Genomic DNA, 21,362 nt, shown 5'->3' with positions numbered 1-21,362 from the left:
TGATCTGTTTTAGGTACATAACTATTTCTCCAGGGAGATATGACTTGTATCGCCACAAAAGAATAAACAGGAACACAAAATTCAAAGTATGGTCAGTAAATAATTTACTTATAAGTAATTAATTCAATATTCATGCACAATTTACATGTTATTAGGTATTTGTATGCACAAAATTATAGCATTTGAGACATATATATGTTAATGTATAGTGTTATTTTGTATAATTTCACAACAAATATTTCTGAGATACAGTTTTGTAACTCTCAGTCTTCATCAAGGAAAAGTTCCCTGTGGGGGTTTCACTTAAGACCTTCAAGATTTACCAGGATTTTGGGCCCACACCATATGTTTGTTTGTTTTAGTCAGCCAAAGCATGCCTCTAGCATAGTCAGCTCCTACTTACAAGATACGGAAGGGCAGAAAGAAGCAAGCTCTGTGTACATTCACAAAGAAAGTAAGTAAAGAAGAAAAATACTGCAAGAGCAAGAATAAAATGAGGGAGAAGCAATAAGGTCAAAGAACTAATAGCAAGGAAAATCTGTGCACTCCCTTGATCAGAAGCCAACTGCAGCTGGGAAGAACTGAAGATTGTACGGTACACAGCACTTCGCATGGGTTACGCATCAATCACACAGGAAGATAGGTTAGACAGAACTAGGATTATTTCTAAAACTAAAAAGTATTAGGTCTCAAAGACACATTCCCCAACGCTGTGAATGTAGGCAGGTATTATCAGACAAAAAGCCCTTTTTCATTAAAGTGGCCCTGAACAGTGAGAACATGTTTTAAAAATAGTTCAAATATAATTAGTGTTCTTTTTCTATTTTTAACTGCATAAACCAGCTTAATCTTGGAAAAAAGACTAGCACATAAATGTGCCTTAGTCCTGAGTCAAGAAAGAAAGACATCAAGAAGACTATACTTATTAGGAATAATTTTGGTACAATTATAAATGAGCTATTATTATAAAGATTAGAAATACATTTTAGGTATATCTGTAACACTACACTTTTTACTTACCCATAATTTTCAGGTGAACCATTGACTACATGATCTGCCCATGAACTTGCACCATTGTACCACCTTTACAATGCAGTTAAAATAAAGAAATGTTATAAAGAAACATATGTATTATTAATAACACTCTAATTCATATGACATGACCACTTCTCAGTAAAATGAGAAGCTTTCCAAATGTTTCCAAATCATCTTGTACATTTTCTGTTTTCCCTGAGATTTGAAGAAAACCATACCTTCTTTAATTAAAACCCAAGCAAATTATGTTTAACTTTTCCTGATATAATTCTTAATATTTTTCACCTTTATTCTTTTCAGCAGCTTAGCCACGAATTTCAGTTCCATGAAGGCTAACTGATCCCTTATCTTTTATTACACAAAAGTCTTCATGTTTTCAATGGCTATTGAGTTTGTGGAATAATTAAAAAGTAATTGTGGAGATATAACATTAAAAATAAAATTCCATGTAGCAATAGTTTAAAATACTGCTTTTAACTTTTTCAATTTTATTATTTTTTCTATTTGACAGGATGATTGGTTTTTACAGTTATTTAAGAAGCAGAAGAAAACTCACTTCACTCAGATCAAACAATGAAAACTAATTAAATTTTATACCTGTATTATTCTTCAGGTATGAACATGGGCTACCTAAACATTTGCAGCATCTTGTCAGCAAATCAGTTGAAGGTAACAAAAAACACATGTAGAAAGATTTTATCTTAAGTAGAACCATTGAGAGAAGAAATAATGGGACAAAAAAGCTCCTTTCATTTCAGAAAGCAGGGGATAAACTGTTTATGCGCCATTACTCCATTACTCCAGAGTAGATACAAAATATCCAACATTTGGTGAATGAGTTTCAGCTGGATCTCTGGAGTTTTCCATATTTTCAGAATCTTGTTTGGGTAAAGCCTTGGAACTGCAATAGTCCCGCTATTCAATGATTGCCACATGACAGTGAGTGAGAAGCAAGGCAGGAATTTTCCAAAAAGATGAAGGAACCACCATATTATCAACTTGGATATAAATCTTCCTTTGTCTATACTGAAAACCCTAGCCAAAGTCTGCAGAATGAATTTTTAATGGCTTGAACACACTTAACCAATGGTTTTCATTAATCTGTTCCTGGGAATCATAGCAATATTTTTTGCATGACTCCATTTTTTTCCCAAACTTCTCAGATTTCAGAATCTGAGGTTTTGTAATATGCTTATAAACTAAATAACCCCACACCTCCTGGTTATTATATTGAGGAAAGACAGTATGGATTGTGGTATATGTAAATGTCACTCAGCTGCTCTTGTTTCTTCTATATCAAATTGGATGGTATGGGGAATGGCATTTTTTTGCGTGGTTGGTAGTCAGATCAATGACTGGATGAAAGTTACTTTAGTTTAACCTAATTTGGGTTTAGATTAGATTTAGATTTAGTTTAATCGAAATTAGAAGACAGCTGAAGAATGACAGGTGTATCTTTACACTCTCCCTAATCATCCATATCCTTAAAACTGAAGTCAGTCTCTTCAGTTAGCCAGTATTTTAAGATTCTTCTGTAAAAATTACTTTATTACAGACATCATAAATATGTAAGCATGGTTTTAAAATTGCAGTGCACTTTATTTTTTGTTAAAGATGTCTGTATTTATTCGTAGCAATCAAATAAAACCAAAATTCCTTGCAACTAGTTCGAAAATAATCCCTGCTCCATTACTGTAGACAAAAATCAGACACTGAGTTAAAAATGGACAGAGAAATATAAAAGATCTAATTGTGCAAGGGGAGAGGAACATCAGCCTGCTTCTTTCTTCAGATTTCCTTCTTTTTGCATTTTGCCTAGCTCTTTAAAGAAGAAATGCTGTTATAAAATAACTATTTCCAGAGATACTCCAAAAGTTTTCAGATTACACGTCAGCCTTTAGTTATATTGTGTTCACTGTGACACACTATATGCATATCAAAATTTAGGAAGAAGAATAGTGGTTTTGGTCCTAGCACAGCAAGCATCCAAAATCAATCTGAAGGCATTCAGTTTGTCATTTTTTTAAATCAATATGGGCAGTAACACATCAACAGCTGAGGACCTTCTTAAATGACTCGGGTAATTAAAAGAATGAAGTTAAGGATTCTAAACTGTCCTATAATCACTGCTAGTGACTGAAAAGGTTAGCTATTGGACATATGCTGCAGGTATGTGGGGAAAAAAACCTTCAGTTGTACCTAGCTCCTCTGTACTATTCAGTTTTCCTCCCACATCTAATGAATTAAAAAATTCTTCAAGTTAAGAATTATGCTTAAAAAAACCCCCAAAGTCAAGTTAATGGAGGGCTAAAAGAAAACGAGGTATTAAAACTATGGAAATTAGTTGTTCTGTATTTAGAGAAATACTGCATTAAGGGCACTGTAAATATAACTACCATTATTCTAGGCCAATTAAAAATTGTACACAGAAAAAATGTATTACTCAACTTTATTTTTACTATATAAATTAAAATACCTTTCAGGAATATAGGTTGTGTCATCGTAATATGAATTAGGCACTCTTCTCTCCTGCCTAGTCCTCCTGAATACGGAATAAACAACACAGATATTTCAGATATTTTAAATGGTGCTTCTTTCATGATGTTTTCCCTCACAGTATTATTAAGAGAGTGATGAACAGAGAGCACATTTATCTACAGTTTAGCAGTATATTCTGAACATATATTTCATATATATGTAATTTTAAACATCTTTCAAATTATATTCAGAAATAATTAACAACATATAAAGAACACTTGATCAATGCACACATATTTCATAGGAGTAAAAAGTTACATCAATAGGAAAACAGTTATTGAGCAACTGAGAAATTTCACCAAAAATAGGATATGGATGTTAGGCAATTTCTAACTGGTAAATGGAAGTCAGAAAACAAAATGGAAGCAAAATTTTGTTTTCTTAAGTGAAGCAACAGAAATTCTGCCTGAAGAAAACCTCACATCCTGCACAAAATGTGCACAAACCAGCTTTTATTGACTTCCAAACACTAACCTCAAAGGCTAAGCAAAAAAAAAAGAAAATAGCACATAGTGTGGTGTTCTCAGTGACTGAGCTGAACTCTGAGACAGGTAAGTTGAGAAAGAATTTCATACAGTGAGGTTTTCAGCAAATTTTTATTTCAGAAGAACTGCTAATATTTTAATTTTAAAAACAATTGGGATAAAAAACCTGAGAACGTTACGCTGTCATTCAGATCATGCATATGTCAGCCCATTTAAAATGGGTGACTGTCAATTTATGAACTAGCCTCTATAACTCTATAGGATTGTGGATTGGTGGATATAAATAAAAACATAAGTAAAGCTCTACATGTCCAGCCATGATGTCTTATATATGCTCAATCTGAGTAGCTGCAGCAGTGTGAACTGACACCAGCTAGTGCTGCCATGCTCACTACCACATTAAAGAGTCAAGGAAAATTGGAGTGGGGTTCTGAGCAGCAGGGTGTTCTTGAGAAAGCCCCTGCTCTAAGAGGCACTGAAGACTCTGAAGTTGCACATGTGTCTATTCTCTTTCTTAGGCATATGCTGGAGCAAGTATATTGTCGATACCACTTCCGTTTCTTTCGGGAGGGACTTTGGTTGGACTTCTTCAAAAGGGGGAACTATCATGAAGACAAAATGACAACTGCGGTAACCTAAGAATGAATTCAGAAAATAAGGTTTTTGACAACATGAACATATCCTAGAACTAACAAACTAAAGTCTATCAAATCTGATAAACAGAAACTGAAACAAACTTCAGCAGAGAAAAGATGAAAGAGAAGCAAGTAGCCACTCTGTGGGGAAAAAAAAGAAAAAACTGCTAGAAGAGACCACAAGAATTAATGAGCAATGAAAGGAGCCATGAATAACAAAGAAAGCAAGTAATTTTGACTGATGTATCTGTATGACATATTTTCCTGCAGGACACCCACACTGGTGGATTCACAATGACATAAGATACAAAACTCTCTGTCCCAAATGAGAGACTCTTTCCTGAATGCTGGACTGTGCAGAACAATGTTTGCTATTTTGATGAATAGTGGAAACTGGAAAGTTTTTTCACATGCTTAATAAAGTGAAAGTTAAATACAAGACGAGAGGTGGTTGCTTGATATCAGTATGACATTGATTAGGCAAATGGAACCAAGAAGACAGGACTAAGACCTTGACCTACAAAAATAATGTAATTGAAAGTCAATGTTAACCTGGGGAAAAGTGTAAAGATAACTGAGGAAATATTGTTTAAAAAGTAATTTTTCATATATTTCCAATAAATAAAGAGGAAATTACTTAGTGTTTTTCAGTGGATAAGGAGGAACAGGATAAAGAGTATGCTATAAATGGTCCTTAAATACCTAGAGAACTGCTGTCAGATTATGGAAAGACAAAAAGGATGAAAAACTAGGAAAAATGGTAGTGGCTAAGAGGTACTCAGAGTAGTTCATATCTGGTGCTTTTACTTTTCATTCTATTTTTCGGTTAAGCAAAGTATGAGATTTCAGAACGACTCTATTTCTGTGTACTTTGAAATAAGATAGGCTTTTCCTCAGCCTGGATTCAAGAGGACCAGAGAATCCAGGATCAGTTCCTAGGCTCAAGGAATCTCAAGACAGAATTCTAAGAGTGAGCTAGAGACATTCCACTTCATGTCAGATTTTCTCGTCTGACCCCAGGAGGAAGTAGCTTTAATAGCCTTCTCTTCCATAAAGCCCTGGAAAAGATTTACTCCGTCTCATGGCTTAAACCCTAGCTTTTTCATCTTTTTTTGCAGTACTGACACTTTTGCCCCTTGTTTTCATTAATTTTACTTTATTTTTGAGAAATTAATTTCCATAGAAACAAAGATTAAGATTTTCAAATCAAGATCCTCAAACTAAGACAATTTGATAATAGCTCCAACTTTCAGCAATATCTGGACAGTTGAAGTTACAACTGACAATCTCAAACAGGTTCAGATAATCTAATGCAAATGTGAGCATATAATTAAGGCAGAAAACAGTATATAAAAATTAACTACTGAAATAGCATATGTATGAGCACATTTCCTCACATATTTTCAGAAAACAAACAAAAAATCCCTTTCATTATTAAAGTTTCTACATGTGGACTGGGATATTTACACACTTTATATTAGGTTTCATGTAAAACAGCATCACTTCAAAACAAATGTTTAACTGAGTTCAGAAGTTTATAATGTCTATTATACTGTAGCTTTGGAGAATTCCTAAAAAACAAGATTTCTTTGGAAGGAATACTTTTATGGTACTATAAAAGTTTCAGATTCTATTTTGCTTCTACATCCAAAACCAGCTTTACACTTATTAAAAATATGGTTATATATGATCTGAATCCAGAGCAAAGCTTAATGAACTTCTCAGAAGAACTCATATTCAGAGGGCAACCATGAAGTTAACATATCAAGAGTTCCTTAGTTCTTGCTATGGAAAAATTTACATGGCCCCTCTTGTAAAGCAATAGCCATATCAACCATTATATCTGCTATTGGAGATCTGAAGCCACCACTTCCTTTTCACTGGCTTGCAGTTTATCAGATTTATATCCTTATTTCTATTCACATACAACCGTGTAGACTTTTTCCTGATTTGCAATACTTCTGAAAATATCATAATCACAGTACTACACCAGCATGTCTTATTACATCTCTTAAAAGCCACTGTATTTCCAGTAAAATTATTTCATAGAAACTATTATGGGCTCAACTTCTCTCTGCCATATATTTATTTCATACATAAATATGAACGCAGATGTTCTGTAATCACACACAGGAATTGTGAATGTATGCAAGTACTCATAAATTACAGGCACTATACAAATATCTACAACATAAGCTTCTACTTTTACTTTTCACTCTATTTTGGGGTTAAGCAATATATGAGATTTCAGAAAGACTCTATTTCTGTGTACTTTGGAGTAGATAGGCTTTTCCTCATTATTTCAAAGGGAATAATAAGTACTATAAGCACTTTGGAAAATTCCAGCAGAAATAAGGGTTATACAAAGACACTTACATATAATACCCATGCAACCTAATTTAAGAAACTGACCTCTATAAAGCTATTTAACTTCTCTTGGGACTTACCCATAGTGCTGAGTAGTCAGTTTTAGATACGTACATACTCACAGAGTATTATAAAGCATCTTCACTGTATGTGTTTGTTACTTAAAACCCAGATCACATTCTCAGTTTGGAAACCAAACACAGTACTATCTAACTCTAAGTGGCAGAGCTAACAACATGCTCCACATCAATTATACCTCTCAAGATCATAGTAAGCACCCTCAGAATAGGTACGGCACATCTTACGGGAGCGAAGTAATCTGATTGCATCTTCACAAAATAGAGGATACATTGTGTGATCCTGGCTGCCAAAACATAAAGGGTGAACACAATGAAAAGCAACACAAAGATGAAATGAGGACAAAACAACATGAAAAACAAACAATGTCAGCAACAGAAAAAAAAAACATTGGAACAAACTCAGCTGGAACTTTGGTGAATTTTGCAGTACTTTTAAAAATTAAGGTATACTGGCCTGCAGCTGAGACTATGAGAAAGGTATCACACTCCAGTTTTAACTATTGCAACCTTTAACACAGACATACATGTATGACATTCTGTACACACACATTACAGTATTAGCAGGTATTTGTGTTTGTTGCCTTAAATAATTTTCTCTATCGACTTTTTAAAAGGCATTAGAATGATGTAAAGATAGCATCATCTTCATGGACAACCAATTATAGACTTTTAGCAGTGAAAAAATGTTTAAAAAGTGAAATATATGAAGAGTTACCCAGTGTTTGTCTATGCACTGTATTAAGAAAACTAATTCTGATATTAACTCAACACTTCTAGGTTTTCTACCACTATACACAGACTAATAAAAACAGTGGACGTGTAGGTGCGTAGAAGTACATGCATTATCCACACATCACTCAGAGGAAAACGTATACCTGGCATCTCTGTAATGGTGATCTGTGGACTGGGTGTACCGGGAACGAGGTAAAGTAACATAATGACTGAGCAGATGGCAGAAAGAAAAAGATAAATATGAGACAATAAGATGGAGAAAGAATGGTACATATCACGCAACAGAAGACAAAAATCTGAGAATACTAGAGCTACAAAAGCATTGAATAGAGCACTGATATTATTAACGAAATCAGAAATCTGATCTACAGTTCTAAAGGTACAATTATCTAGATGATTCACACATCTATTCTGAGAGGCCAGTAGGAGACTATGAATCAAGCAGATAGCTAAAACTTGGGATTTTCTACATTACTTCAGTTAGGAGGAAAAAATGTATAAACCTCTGTCTGAAAGCAATCTCAAGAAGTCAGATTGCCTGCTCCCTTGCCTGAAGGCAGTGATAACTTCAATAATGATAATATTTTTGGCAGAAGTTTACCTAATCTGTCTGAAAGGCTACCAGCATTGGGAAATCTGTCCTCACGTAGCTAGCTCCAGAGCTTTCCTGTTTCTGAGTGTAGGTTTTCCTAATATTTATCCTATTGTGAAAAAAGATGAATTTAGGTGAAAGCCTTGTTTTTATTTAAAAAATTAATGAAGAGATATAACATCGGTAACAGAACATGCCAAAAATCAAATGCATGCATTTCAGAATAATAAAAACAAGATATTTGTACTTTTTTGTATTATTTTAAATATATTTGTTACAGGACTAGGTATTTTCCAATTATCAAAAATAGAAGAATGTTATTTCTCTTTTAGTATAAATTTATGCACACAGTACAGGAAAAATGCTTTTGAAAATAGTTTTTTTTTCTTCCAATTTACAAGGAATTATTAGAATGTAAACAAGGCCTTGGTCTACAGCTCCTCTGAAGTTGGGGTATTTTAAAGGACAAAAGTCCACATTGGGCGTGTAAACTGATTTCACAAGAAACATGGAAAATCTCATGATTATCCTCCACTTTTATTTCTCATACCTTAATTTGCTTATAATTAATGATTGAACATACTGTTACAGGTAGATATTTTACCTACACTTATGATCTTTGCCTTTTTGCCGTGTGGATAAAACGTATCATCAGCCACATGTAAATATTCCTTATAAGTATATTAGATTAATTATATGTAGTACAAGAGATCTTTGCAGCCACTTCTTGTCAACTAAATGCAAAAGCACAGTCACCACTACAAAAAGCTTCTAACTTAAGTCCCTGATTATACAACTTAAACTTTGCAGCTTGTTACAAGAATAAGGAGCTGTACACAATTCAGCAGGGCACAAATTGATACAGTACGCTGAAATTTTGAAGATGAGATGCTAAAAAGGACTAACAACTAAGAAAATAATCATAGAGCTACATTGTAGACTGCAAAAAAGTATTAGGGTTCTTAAACTAATGCATAGACCTGAGTACCAAAACTGGTCTACCCATAGCAGCCTGGCAGTCAGCATGCTGCCAAGAAGCATTAAAAAATAATTCCATCATGTCCTTAAAATTTGCTTTAGAATATATGCACACCCACAGGAAGAACAATCAATTCAAAATGTAGGAGTCTACCGCACAGCAGCTATGATATATGTGATGACGGCAAACAATGGCATACCAGCTTATTCTCACCATTACATGGTGACATTCTCAGGCTACATCCACATGAATATGCCCTTAAATGATTAAGATGGAACCCTGGAACTAACAACACAAAACTCTTGCAAATACTGCATTAGTATTAATAGCAGTTAAGTGTTTCCAGCTGGTATATGACATTTTAATGTTGACAGTTCACTTTTGCTTCCCCTTTGATCTCTCCAGTGAATTGTTGACAAGTTTTCTTTATAGTCTTTCAAAATTATAAGACATCAATAAATACATTCAACCAGTTTTTTAAAAAGCAAAGCTTTAAAAACTAGGACTTCAAGCAGAACATGTGTTGCAGAACATGATTTCATGGGAATGCAATTGCTATTTGCAAGAAGCTTAGTTTACTGTCTGTAACAAGGAACATCCCAGACTGTTCCCTTCACTTACTTGTATGTGAATGAAACACCATCAGTTCATTTTTCTGCTTAGGATTTGAGTCCTAACTCCTCTTCAAATCCCAGCTAAACTATTTTAAGTACCCAACCTCTGGTACCAAGTTTTGTCCTAATACTTCCAGAAACTCAGAGCTTTAGTGTTCTTATCAAGTGCTGAGACTTTTGCTTGTGAATGTATGGTGGGCAGGTCAACCTTTTTTTTTTTTTTTTTAATTCAGGAATTCAGAATCAGCATTAGCTGGCATTTTGATACAACGACTTTTACAGTTTGATATGTAATAACTTTTAACAAGTTTGAAATATACTTGCTCATCACCCAGAACTCTGCTTGTCTATATAGAGAAGTGAGGTAAGCTTTAGCTTGTACTTGACTTGATCCTCTGGCATTATGGGCTATTCATACTTTTCCTTATTTTTTAGAGTTCGTTTTATCCATGTTATCGAACTCAGATAATAACTCACTATAAAATGTTTTTACAAGTGCAACATTAAAAAAATGTGAAGATCATGTCTGAAAGATCAGTTCCATACATGAGTTAATGCAGTAACTTACTAAAGTACAAGGCATTCATCATACATCAAGAATATATATCCTAATGCTGTTTGTACATCTCTAACTATATAACAATAAAAATTATAGAGATATTATTCATGTAAGCATGTGTGTCTGTCTGGAAATGGTTTCTGTTTAAGTACAGTAATATTTTCCATAAAATATGCAATGTTTGCAAAAAAGAAAGGAAAGCTGTGTGCCATATCTGTATGGAAGAGAGAATGACTGACATCATATAGGTCAAAATATGACAGTATGCACATTAGGAGGCAGCATATTTTTCTGTGCTTTATGTATTTCAACATGCAGAGCAAAAGGCTTAAACACCATCTATCTTCTAAGCATCCAGTCAATACTCCACTATTTGTATCTTTATTATTAATACTTTACATATTGAGCTTCAAACCCATTCTTTATGTTTTTATGAATGTGTTAACAACATAGCACCAAAAATGCCTATGACATAATTCTTACTGTCCAAAACTGAAACATACCCAACTTTCAGTTGGCTAATAGCCAGTCTAAAACACTTAAAATCATAATGTAAATAAATCATAATGTAGTAAAGTCATTAAGCTTTGCATCACCTATGTGCAAAAGAACTCCTGAAATGTTCCAGATCTGCATCTAAAATAAAAACATCTTTTGAGCTGTTCATGAAAAGTATGACCTTATATGCACATGTAGACGGGAATGCTCAGAAGACCATGGAGACATAGGCAAGGTTTAGATACAGCAGATTTTTAAAAAGACAAAAGAACTCCAAGATACCTTTTTTTGGCAACCTTCCCTTAGATTTCTAGCCTTTTACCACACATCCCTTACTTGCTACATTATAGCAGTCAATGACAGAAGTATTTCAAATGAGGGTATGGCAAAATGAAAATATTGATCTGCATCCTCACAGATTTCTGAAACGTTACATATTTTGTTACAGATAGCATAGACAAAATTTGCAGCAGCAACTCATTTCATTTATATTAAAATAATTAAATTAGTCTGATAAGGCAGCTCTATAGGTTTTGCAATATTATCATTAATGTGTACACACACACGCCCGCACATCCCCACACACACACCCCTGCATCAGGTGAAAACAGATTTCTGCCATTCTGACAAGAATATTCTGGACGTATAGGCAAACATGATAACCTTCCTTTTCTAAAGTGAAGAGAAAACGATGACTTAAAATTTTCTGGTATCGCACATCTATTTGTCCATTTCCTTACACCTTCATAAAAATTCAATGAACTATGAGGGTAACAAAACAGATCAGTGATTTAGTCACCAACCAGATTGCCTAATTGGAAGTACTTAGTGTCCAGGAAGAGGCTTGGCATACCAGAACAGACTCAGAAGCACTCTTGAAAACACACACACATGCACAGAGTGCCTCACTTGAACCATCCATGGCATACCTTTCTGTTCTTCCTACTCTGCAAGAGGAGCTTAACTTGGTCTTTGCTGCTTGGGATATTTTATTCAATAGTAAAGATGAGGCATTAGAAGATAATGTATTCCTTTTAATTTTCATTCTCTGTGACCAGGTCCCACAATTTGATTATCATTCCAGCTTCCCTATTAGAGTGGGAAGTTGTCTGCCAAGTATCTGTGTGGAAAGGATGAAGTACTGCAGTACTATTACATCCTGACAATCTTGTGCTTATTGGAATACTCATAAATAATTCTGAATGCAAAACAAGACTTTCTGTTCCACATTTAGAGACTGCAAGAATCAAACTCAGTTGACGCAACAAACTTTTATCATCCTATTACTATTTTATCTATTCTGATATTCAGCTTTTTTCAATGTATTATCTGATTGTAAGTTTAGTAATACATTGTATCATTGGCAACACTACTGTCCTCCATTTTTATTAATAATCTTTTATACTTTTTCAATGGAAACAGCAAATTAAATGTATGACAAATATGAAATTATTAAGATTGCTAAAAAGTAAATATAATTTTTTACTGGTAAGAATTTGCCTTTATCTAGCCAAATACTCCCAAACTTTTCAAGTTACAATTTTCTGAAAATCTAGCAACATGAAAAAATGTGAATTAGCCTAATGAGACTGCAGAGTAAGAAATAGGTGATTCTTTGGGTCGATTAGTCAGAAATTTAGGGAGAAAAGAGCCTTTGAAAGTGGTAGAAGGGAAAAGAAAGAGGGCTGGCATATGAAATTTAGGGTAAATACTGTGGGAAGGAATTAAGTTAAAAACTGGGCCTGAGATCAAGTTAGGACTGCAAGACTGAGTGCAGAATTGCTCAAGGGAAGAGGAGGCTGGAACTAATAAAATGATGTGGCTTCAGGGAAAAGATGTGCTATACTTCCTATTAGCAGCTTACTCGTTCCAACAATAGTAACCAACTACTCCAACTAGTTACTGTTTCCAAACAAGTGAGGACAGTGATATGGTTCTAAAAGTTTAGATTCTCGTCTGAATAAAGCAGAAGTTAATGTGCCCTGTGGTAGAATGTTTTCCATGTTGCTTCATAAACACCTGGGAAATCACACCTAAAAGCTACATAAATAAAATGTGAAGTCAGGATTTCAACCTTTAGAAAATGGCAAATGCCATTCAAGAATAAAACATTGCTTATGTAATTTCCCCTGCTATATTTCATAGAAAAGATTAATGGAATAGATTTATTTAATAGTTTAGGTTTTCCAAAGGGCAACATATTTTCTTCACATATAAACATCAACCTTTTTTCCACTGATAGATAATGGTATGGATGCTTTTTGTCACATCAATTGTATAGAAATCCCTGCTTATTTCCTGGGATAGATGAAATCCTAGACATATTCCAACTGATTGCAATTGACAGTTTGAAGACTTTAGCAGTGAAACAATAGCAATGATCAGCACAGGATTTGTGAACCGACACATAATTAATCAAGATGACTCTCAACAAGAAAATCAGTATCACATTATCACAGTGCTCTGCATAATATATTTTAAGTCCTTGTTCCAAAAGGATAACACTGAAGTGCATTTTATTTTGAGGAATGTATCTATGAGATTTTGTTGCTTGTTTATTTTTTAATCTGGCTCAAAGGCTCTAAATCATGAGACCTTACAGATGTAGCTACTTTTGCAAGACTGCACTTCTTTTTCCACCTTCTTACTCCATCCCTTTGTTGGAGGTTACCATCCTTCAGCAAATGCATGGAAGCACCAGGTGGGTGTTGTAGATAACTGTGCAATTTAATGGTGGTTTCACCATGAAGTAAAGTGCCCACTGTAAATAACAGTGGCTAAAGGGTAAACACTCTCCTTTCTGCCATCCTTACTGCAAGGCTAAAACATGGCAGTGTGCTCAGACTGCAATCCCTTCTACAGCTAAATCCATTAGGGCTCATGAGTGAGAGCCCAGGGAGAGGAAATTGTATTTGGCAACATTATAAGTAACTGAAAACAGAATCTGCAGGATTCTGAAAACAGGGAGCGTTGGACAGTCTTATTTATAGGAAATGCTGCTGGTACAATCTCTAGTATGTTTTTGACTTGCGATTGTAGGCATAGATATGCAAAATAATTAGGAAGTGTAATACACTATTAATGCACATGGTAAGATTTTGAAAGGAGAAAAAGAATTTAAAGAAATGCTGCAATTTTTGGGATTTAAGTTAATGCAAACATTTTATAACATACCTGTAAGCAAATTCTCAGAAATGCATTTCTTTTACTTTACTAGGTATTTGAAGAGGCAAAGAAACAATGATGTTGCATACCCACATATGAGTATGTACCCATATGACATACATAACCAAAAATTGAAAATATTATAGCAGAATTTCCACATAAAGCATCAGGTACCCTTTATAATACCTTTGTATCTGTAATATGCACTTACATGACCATACTGTAAATTATTAACTAAATAATAAATGACTGCTTAATTGCATATTATTCAGCTGTGTATTTAATAAAGAATGTAGAAAAAAATTATCTGTTATTTTTTCTGCTTTTTACAGTGGTGCAATGTCTCAAAAAACTGTTTTCCTAATTTGACCTAATCTGGCACTTGGCTATTAAAAATGTTGGATTAGGAGCCTGCTACTTATTGATAAAGCAACTGCCAGTGTAAAATGACTTTTAGAAATGTAGAATATATTGCTCTTGGCCACATTTAATTTTGTATTAAATAATGGAAGCAGATAATTAAATGGCATCTTATCTAACATGCAGCAGACTCATGGTAGTGAATTATTTTGGTCTTCACTCGTTTGATTAGAGTAACCAGAATTTTGGGCATGTATTTTGGCATTCACTTTAAGACATGTTTAAAAAAAACCCTTTATTTCAACTGCATGAAACAAATGAAGTGTTCAACAGAAAGTCTGTATTCAAATGTGCTAATGAAATCCTCCCTCAGTAATAATGGTGTGACAGTTGTGCTAGTCCCAGGATATCAAGATATCATATTTGAAGTGATTTAAAGATAATGGATAATATTTCTTTAAATAATCATGGCTATGACTACCCCATTACTTCAACATAGCAGATAATAACTTTTGTTCTTTGAAATGGAAACTATGCAATAGTCCTGATGAAGGGACAGTGGACTCAAAGTTTAACTTGCTTTTTCTCTCTTATTTTCTTGTACTTGCCTAGTAGAAGAACATTTATACTTCAGTTTTCTTATATGTTTCCACTGCAAGACGGTTTGAGTTAGGCGTTCTCTGAATGCTCTGGCCTACTATATCTATGCGAAAATCACCATTAACAATTTCATGTGTCAGGGAGAGCACATCTAAGATAAAGAATATAGTCAGATGAAGAGTTGCTAAATAGTATCCAAACTGGTTAGAGCTGTGGGCCCGAGTACAATTTCCTTACGCTGCTTGGTATTTGTTGTTAACTGCTGATACATCTTTCAAAAAGCAATATGCAGGTATAGTTTTGGCTGATGTCTTGTTTTTGCAACTATGCTAAGATGCTCACATTGTTCCTCTAATTTACCTAATTATATTGATAGCTTAAATATAAAAATACAAAACCAGATCAAAGCTGGCTGTTTCCAGCATTTTCTCTACAGTTTGCTTAGTTTCAGTTTCTGAAGTGAGGTAAAAATCTGCTTTAGAGGGTTTATTAAAACATGTCAAACTGAAGTTTACAAGGTTATCCTGGTACAGATAAAAGATCTTATGGAACTTGGGGCTGTATTAGGTCACAAGCATTCATATTTCTTTCCATTACAAATTTAGGCTATTTCATAAAAGCGTGTGGATGTTTGCAAAAGAACTCCTCACATTTTGACAACAATGAACTAGTATATCTATATTAAATATATGGTTTACAAATTAACTTGATTTCCCACTTCAAGTTACCAGTATACACAGTACAATTCTGACATTTTTGGTAATAAAGCAACAGATACAAATTTTAACTGTAACTTTACCCTGCCCATGAAAATCAGTATATGATTTGATAGCAACGTTTGACATATCAAAAGGCTTGGTGTTTGAATCAAAATTATCTCAAATTAAATTTTAAAAAATCTGTGTTTTTTGGATTTTTTAAAATACTTCTATTTTCACTTCTAACTATGCATCCTATTTTGAAGGAATGGTTACATTGCCATTAGACTTGAGGTCATTAGCCATTTTTGTATTTGGTTTCAACTAACTCAATAGTGCTGTATACCTTAGAGAACTTTAATTATCTAGAAAAGGAAGGAATGGATTTTCTTACTCATATTTTCAGTCATATTTTAACTTAGCAACTGAGCATGTCTACATGAAGGTACTTTTTCAAAGTCCCTTTTTTGCAAACAGCTCCAAGGGCAAAATGGACCATGGAAACAACAAACCATCAGAACTGTGGGAAAGCAAAGTGTGTTTTTTTTCAGAGGTAAGTGTGGAACAAAACAAGGATAAAAAGTAGAGAGATTATAAACCTGTACAAAGGTTCAGTTTTCCCATTTCTCCAAACTGCCTGCAGTTCCAGCAGTTTTCAGAATCAATACCATTAAAGAGGTACTTTAGGGACTTGTGCCCTTGTTTTACATTATGTAACACAGACAATATCAAAAATATTCACTAACAAAATTTGAAGTCAAATAATCTTTCCATTCATAAAACCACTGTCAAACTAACAATGAATATAAAACATGATAAAAGGTTGGGAATCGTCTTTTTTAATTCTCTTAAGTGTTGCCTAAACCCAATGCACTTTGGAGACTGTAAGTTGCAATAGAGGCACAATTAGTCAACAATCTGATTACACAGGCAAGAACTCACCATGTAGGAGCGGAACTTGTGTGTGTTTTGGGAAATACAGACCACATATAAACCTGCGTTCAAAGATTCAGAGCGCACCTGAGCATTAAACACCTATTCATCTAGAATGGTCATGTGAAAATTCAATCACCAACAACTTTCTGACATAGTTTTTTTGACATATTCTAAAAAACCAATTCTCTTTCTCTAAATCAAGCCAGCCCAGTAGGTGTTATTTGACTGAAGTGATAGGGGAAGATTGCAGTGCTGTACTTCAAGCCACCTTTCGCTGCTATGCATTTGCCTGGGAGGCAGCAAGCAAACTCGCACAGTGAACAAACCCAGGAGCATGCCATAGGGGATATGCAGGCTCTAAGGACAAGTTTAGATCCTATTTCAGGATAACTGGTCTAAATAGCAACATAATACTACCCCAAAATCTTCTTGTAAGGAAACAGCTCAGAATCCTTAAGGTATTGCTTTCTGTATGAAAATCAGATAGCTTCGTCAGCCAACTAAGTAGCATTCTTCCTTTCTATAACTTAAATAGAAATAGTAAAGAGTTTAATGCAAAAAAGAGGTTCACCTATGATCTATTACACTTGTAGTGAATACAGTTAATATTCTGGATGATAAATACTTGATTGTTTTTCAATATCTTAATTTTTTTGCCCATTTGACTTTTTTGGCCAAACTCAATTACAAATCACTTGAGTAGAGATGCTTTTCTCATTTTTTCCTTTTGGTACTCTTTTTTCTAACTTACCTAAGTAGGAACAATTAATTTTTTTTTTTCTGAAGAATTTTGTCTTACATTCCTTAAAATCCTTGATCATCACATTAATGTTCTTTTAAGACATATTCACCTTTTCAGTTCAATATTGCTAACAAATGCCACTGATTTCTTAAATTCTTTGAATTATAGTTAACAGCACCATTTATGTGCTTTGATGTAGCTTAAGGAATAACCTGTAATAATCATCTGTGAAAGTATTAACTTCAAATACTAGTCACATAGCACTCAATAAGATTACAAAATATATCTATATTACTCCTTGCTATATGCAATTACGAAATGGGATAATATCTGGCAATCATTCCTCTCTGATTATAATGTGCAGGTTTTCAACTTGGTGTAATAAGAAGCTGGAAGATTTTCAAAATTAAGGGTAAAAAATCCTTTTTCTTTTGATTTTCTGACCTAAATACAATGGGGTAGGTAAGGTCTTATCAATTTTATTTTTTTTACAGTCACAAAGGCACTACTACAATTAATTCAGCCAAATTAACTACATTAGCGAACTATTGCCTGCAATTCTTTTTTACATCATTAGAATTCATAGAGGTTGCTACAGCTCTGCTCACTCTTTGGGAAGTTCCATTAGGCAAAACATAAGTCATGGTAAGACGTCTCATTGCTTTGCGCCAACACAAAGACCTCAATTTCATTCTAACACACATTGCTGTAACCCTTTTTTTGTCTTTCTATAGAAAAATGGCTCATAAAGTTGAGAAAAGACAAACACAGTGCTAGCATATACTTTTGTTATGTCTATGGATTGCATTGCACTGTATCCAATGGGAGCATTACATTAATACTGGGCTGAAAGTATCCAGTGTTATGCCTCTTTATTCAGCAGTGAAAATGACCAAAACTACTGTTAGATTTTTTAAAAAAATATTCAACATTTAAAGAATAGATTAATATACTATATTAAAATATTTTTATAGAAAAGGACTACTAACTCTTTTGTATTGTACAGTTTCTTATAGATGTTTCAGATTCCCTCTTGGCAAAGATACACTAATGTGACAGTTTTGTCAGCCTTGTGTGCACTGTATATTTTTAATGTATGTCACCCAATCAGTGAATAAATGAGTAGGGAAATGCTCATCTGTGGGATTAGGTAAGTAATTTTGCTATTTACTTTAGTGATCTACCATGCTGAAGTAATTCACGTTGATGAGTGTAGGCTACAGCTGTTTCTAATTCCAGTCACATATTTACCTCTCTCTGTCCGGGGAGTAGTGGTCATCTATAACACGGTGTCTATCCATTCGGTTCAAGGTATTGTAATGCGCAGGAGTAGATCGAGTCCCTCGTGGTCCCTGATCCACATTCCGACTAAAGATAAAAGACATCAGATTCTGAGTTCTGGGTGCGCTTGGACCACATCCCCTCACTGGTTTGTACCGACAATTATTAAAAAACATGGTAGCAACAAGATGTGTTAGCTGACCTGTCTTTTGTGTGCTTTTACTCTCACATAATTTTAAATCTCATGGTAAAAAATTTTCTCCTACAGAAAAGGGTGCTAAGTCCATGCTAGGGATAGTTTGGTTGTTATTTTTTTGTTTCAATGTTTGTTCTGGAAATGAAAGGATAATTTTGTTTTTTAATTAAAACAGTTAATTTTAGCCAATATTTCATTAGTTTTTTCAGAATAGTACCTTCAACAAAAATTTTCCTTCTAGCTGAAACAAACACTGTAAAGTACTTCCTATGAGATCTTGAGTTTGGCCGTACTGTAAAGATGTAAAGTCTAGTAAAACACAGTGAGGACTTCTGGCTGTTAGGGTAGAGTGCAGCCTGTTAAAAACACTGTCATCTGAATTAAACAGCTGGTTATTTTGCACTGGAAAGTTTATTCTGTAATCTCACTAGAATGAGAGTCTGAAAAAGACAGCGCTGTTTAATTAGGTGTAAGTGGTACATATAGTGCAGGCTTCGTTAAAGCCAGCGGTGTGACCAGGTGGCCAAGAAGGCCAACAGCATCCTGGCTTGTATCAGGAACAGTGTGGCCAGCAGGAGCAGGGAAGTGTTCGTCCCCCTGTACTCAGCACTGGTGAGGCCGCACCTCGAGTACTGTGTGCAGTTTTGGGCCCCTCACTACAAGAAAGATATTAAGTTGCTGGAGCGTGTCCAGAGAAGAGCAACGAAGCTGGTGACGGGTCTAGAGCACAAGTCCTATGAGGAGCAGCTGAGGGAGCTGGGGTTATTTAGCCTGGAGAAAAGAAGGCTGAGGGGGAGACCTTATCGCTCTCTACAACTACCTGAAAGGAGGTTGTAGTGAAGTGGGTGTTGGTCTCTTCTCCCAAGTCACTAGTGATAGAATGAGAGGAAATGGCCTCAAGTTGTGCTGGGGGAGGTTAGATTGGATATTAAGAAAAATTCCTTCACCAAAAGGTTTGTCAAGCATTGGAAGAGGCTGCCCAGGGAAGTGGTTGAGTCACCATCCCTGGAGGTATTTAAAACACATGTAGCTGTGGTGCCTAGGGACACGGTTTAGTGGTGCACTTGGCAATGCCAGGCTAATGGTTGGACTTGATGGTCTTAAAAGGCTTTTTGAACCTAAATGATTCTATGACTCTAAACACCTTTACAGTCTGGTACTATCTGAGACCAACGATTGCTTTACTTGCTTTAACCATTAATACCTACTGATACACACTAACTTCACTTTTTCTGCTCTGTAAAACAAATCCACAAGAATAGGAAGATAGAAATACAACAGTTAACTGTAATAATTATTAGATAATTAAAGCAAAATTGTTTTGTATATATTTGAAATAACAGTTTGAATGCTTCCCTCCACACAAAATCAAATTTTAGACCAATAAATTCTTCTGCCTCTTGTCCTTTCCTGCAGTCTTCCCTAACATGGGCCTCTACTATTTTTTTTTTACTTTTATACCTTCAGTTCCTGTGTCCTTCCTTGTCACTTTGTCTACCGTTTTGGTACCTGTCATCCTTATCCTTCATCATTTGACAGTCCCTGATTAGTGTTAACTTGTATGTGTATCCTTCACTGCTGCTTCCATGCTATTGTTTATTTCTGCATATAAGTCTTATGAACATGTTGCACTACACATAAACTTTTGCCTTCAGCTCTACTTCATTTCTCATAAAGCATTTCTCCACCCTGGCTTTCATGAAGCCAAATATAAGGTTTATTCTGGATAGTAAACTTTATATTTGCCATATTAAAAGTGAACGTAATTCTTTCTACCTTATTCTCTACAAGTCTTTCCTGCAACATCTTCTCTGTACAAGTTTTAACCCCATTATTTATACCAAAATGATAGAAAATCCAGTATAGCCTTTACCCTGCTATTGGACTCTTTCCTATATATATTTGTACTCTAAACCAGGCATTGACAGGGCTCCTCTGCTCTTTGTTAACTTTTTTGCTTTTCCCAACACCAGTTCTTGTTCCTTCTTTCTGAATTCTAGTTTCTGCCTGACCCTTTTCCTAAGGGTCTCTCTTTTTGTTCAGGTTTAAAAAAAAACCAAGCAAACTTGTTTTTTTCTGTCTATAGTATTATCATCTTATTTTACTCATCTCTTCTTTTGACTTAAATGTTTCAGCTTTCTCAAGCTGTCATTTCTTTCCAAAACTTCCCAAAGCTCTGACCTTTGCTGCCTGCCCACACAATCAAAACACCTGCCTAAACTCTGATTATAAGCCTTACTCCTGAAAACTTGGTATCATCCTGTCTGTTC

The 21,362-nt window shown here is 34.7% G+C and overlaps 1 protein-coding gene across 3 annotated transcripts in view; it reads right to left on the bottom strand.

The window, feature by feature from the left end:
• The window catches only part of RIMS2 (regulating synaptic membrane exocytosis 2), a 400,038-nt gene that overhangs the window by 147,122 nt on the left and 231,554 nt on the right, over positions 1 to 21,362 (bottom strand). For all 3 annotated transcript variants that reach the window (XM_075085579.1, XM_075085580.1, XM_075085581.1), the window contains one exon: positions 18,867 to 18,983. In XM_075085579.1, coding sequence (XP_074941680.1) covers positions 18,867 to 18,983 — 117 coding nt within the window. The remainder of the gene's footprint in view (positions 1 to 18,866; positions 18,984 to 21,362) is intronic.

This window comes from Phalacrocorax aristotelis, chromosome 2 (assembly GCF_949628215.1).
Source record: "Phalacrocorax aristotelis chromosome 2, bGulAri2.1, whole genome shotgun sequence".
In the NCBI taxonomy this organism is placed as follows: Eukaryota; Metazoa; Chordata; class Aves; order Suliformes; family Phalacrocoracidae; genus Phalacrocorax; species Phalacrocorax aristotelis.
Note: the sequence above shows the minus strand (reverse complement) of the source record. Positions and strands in the feature narration are given on the sequence as shown.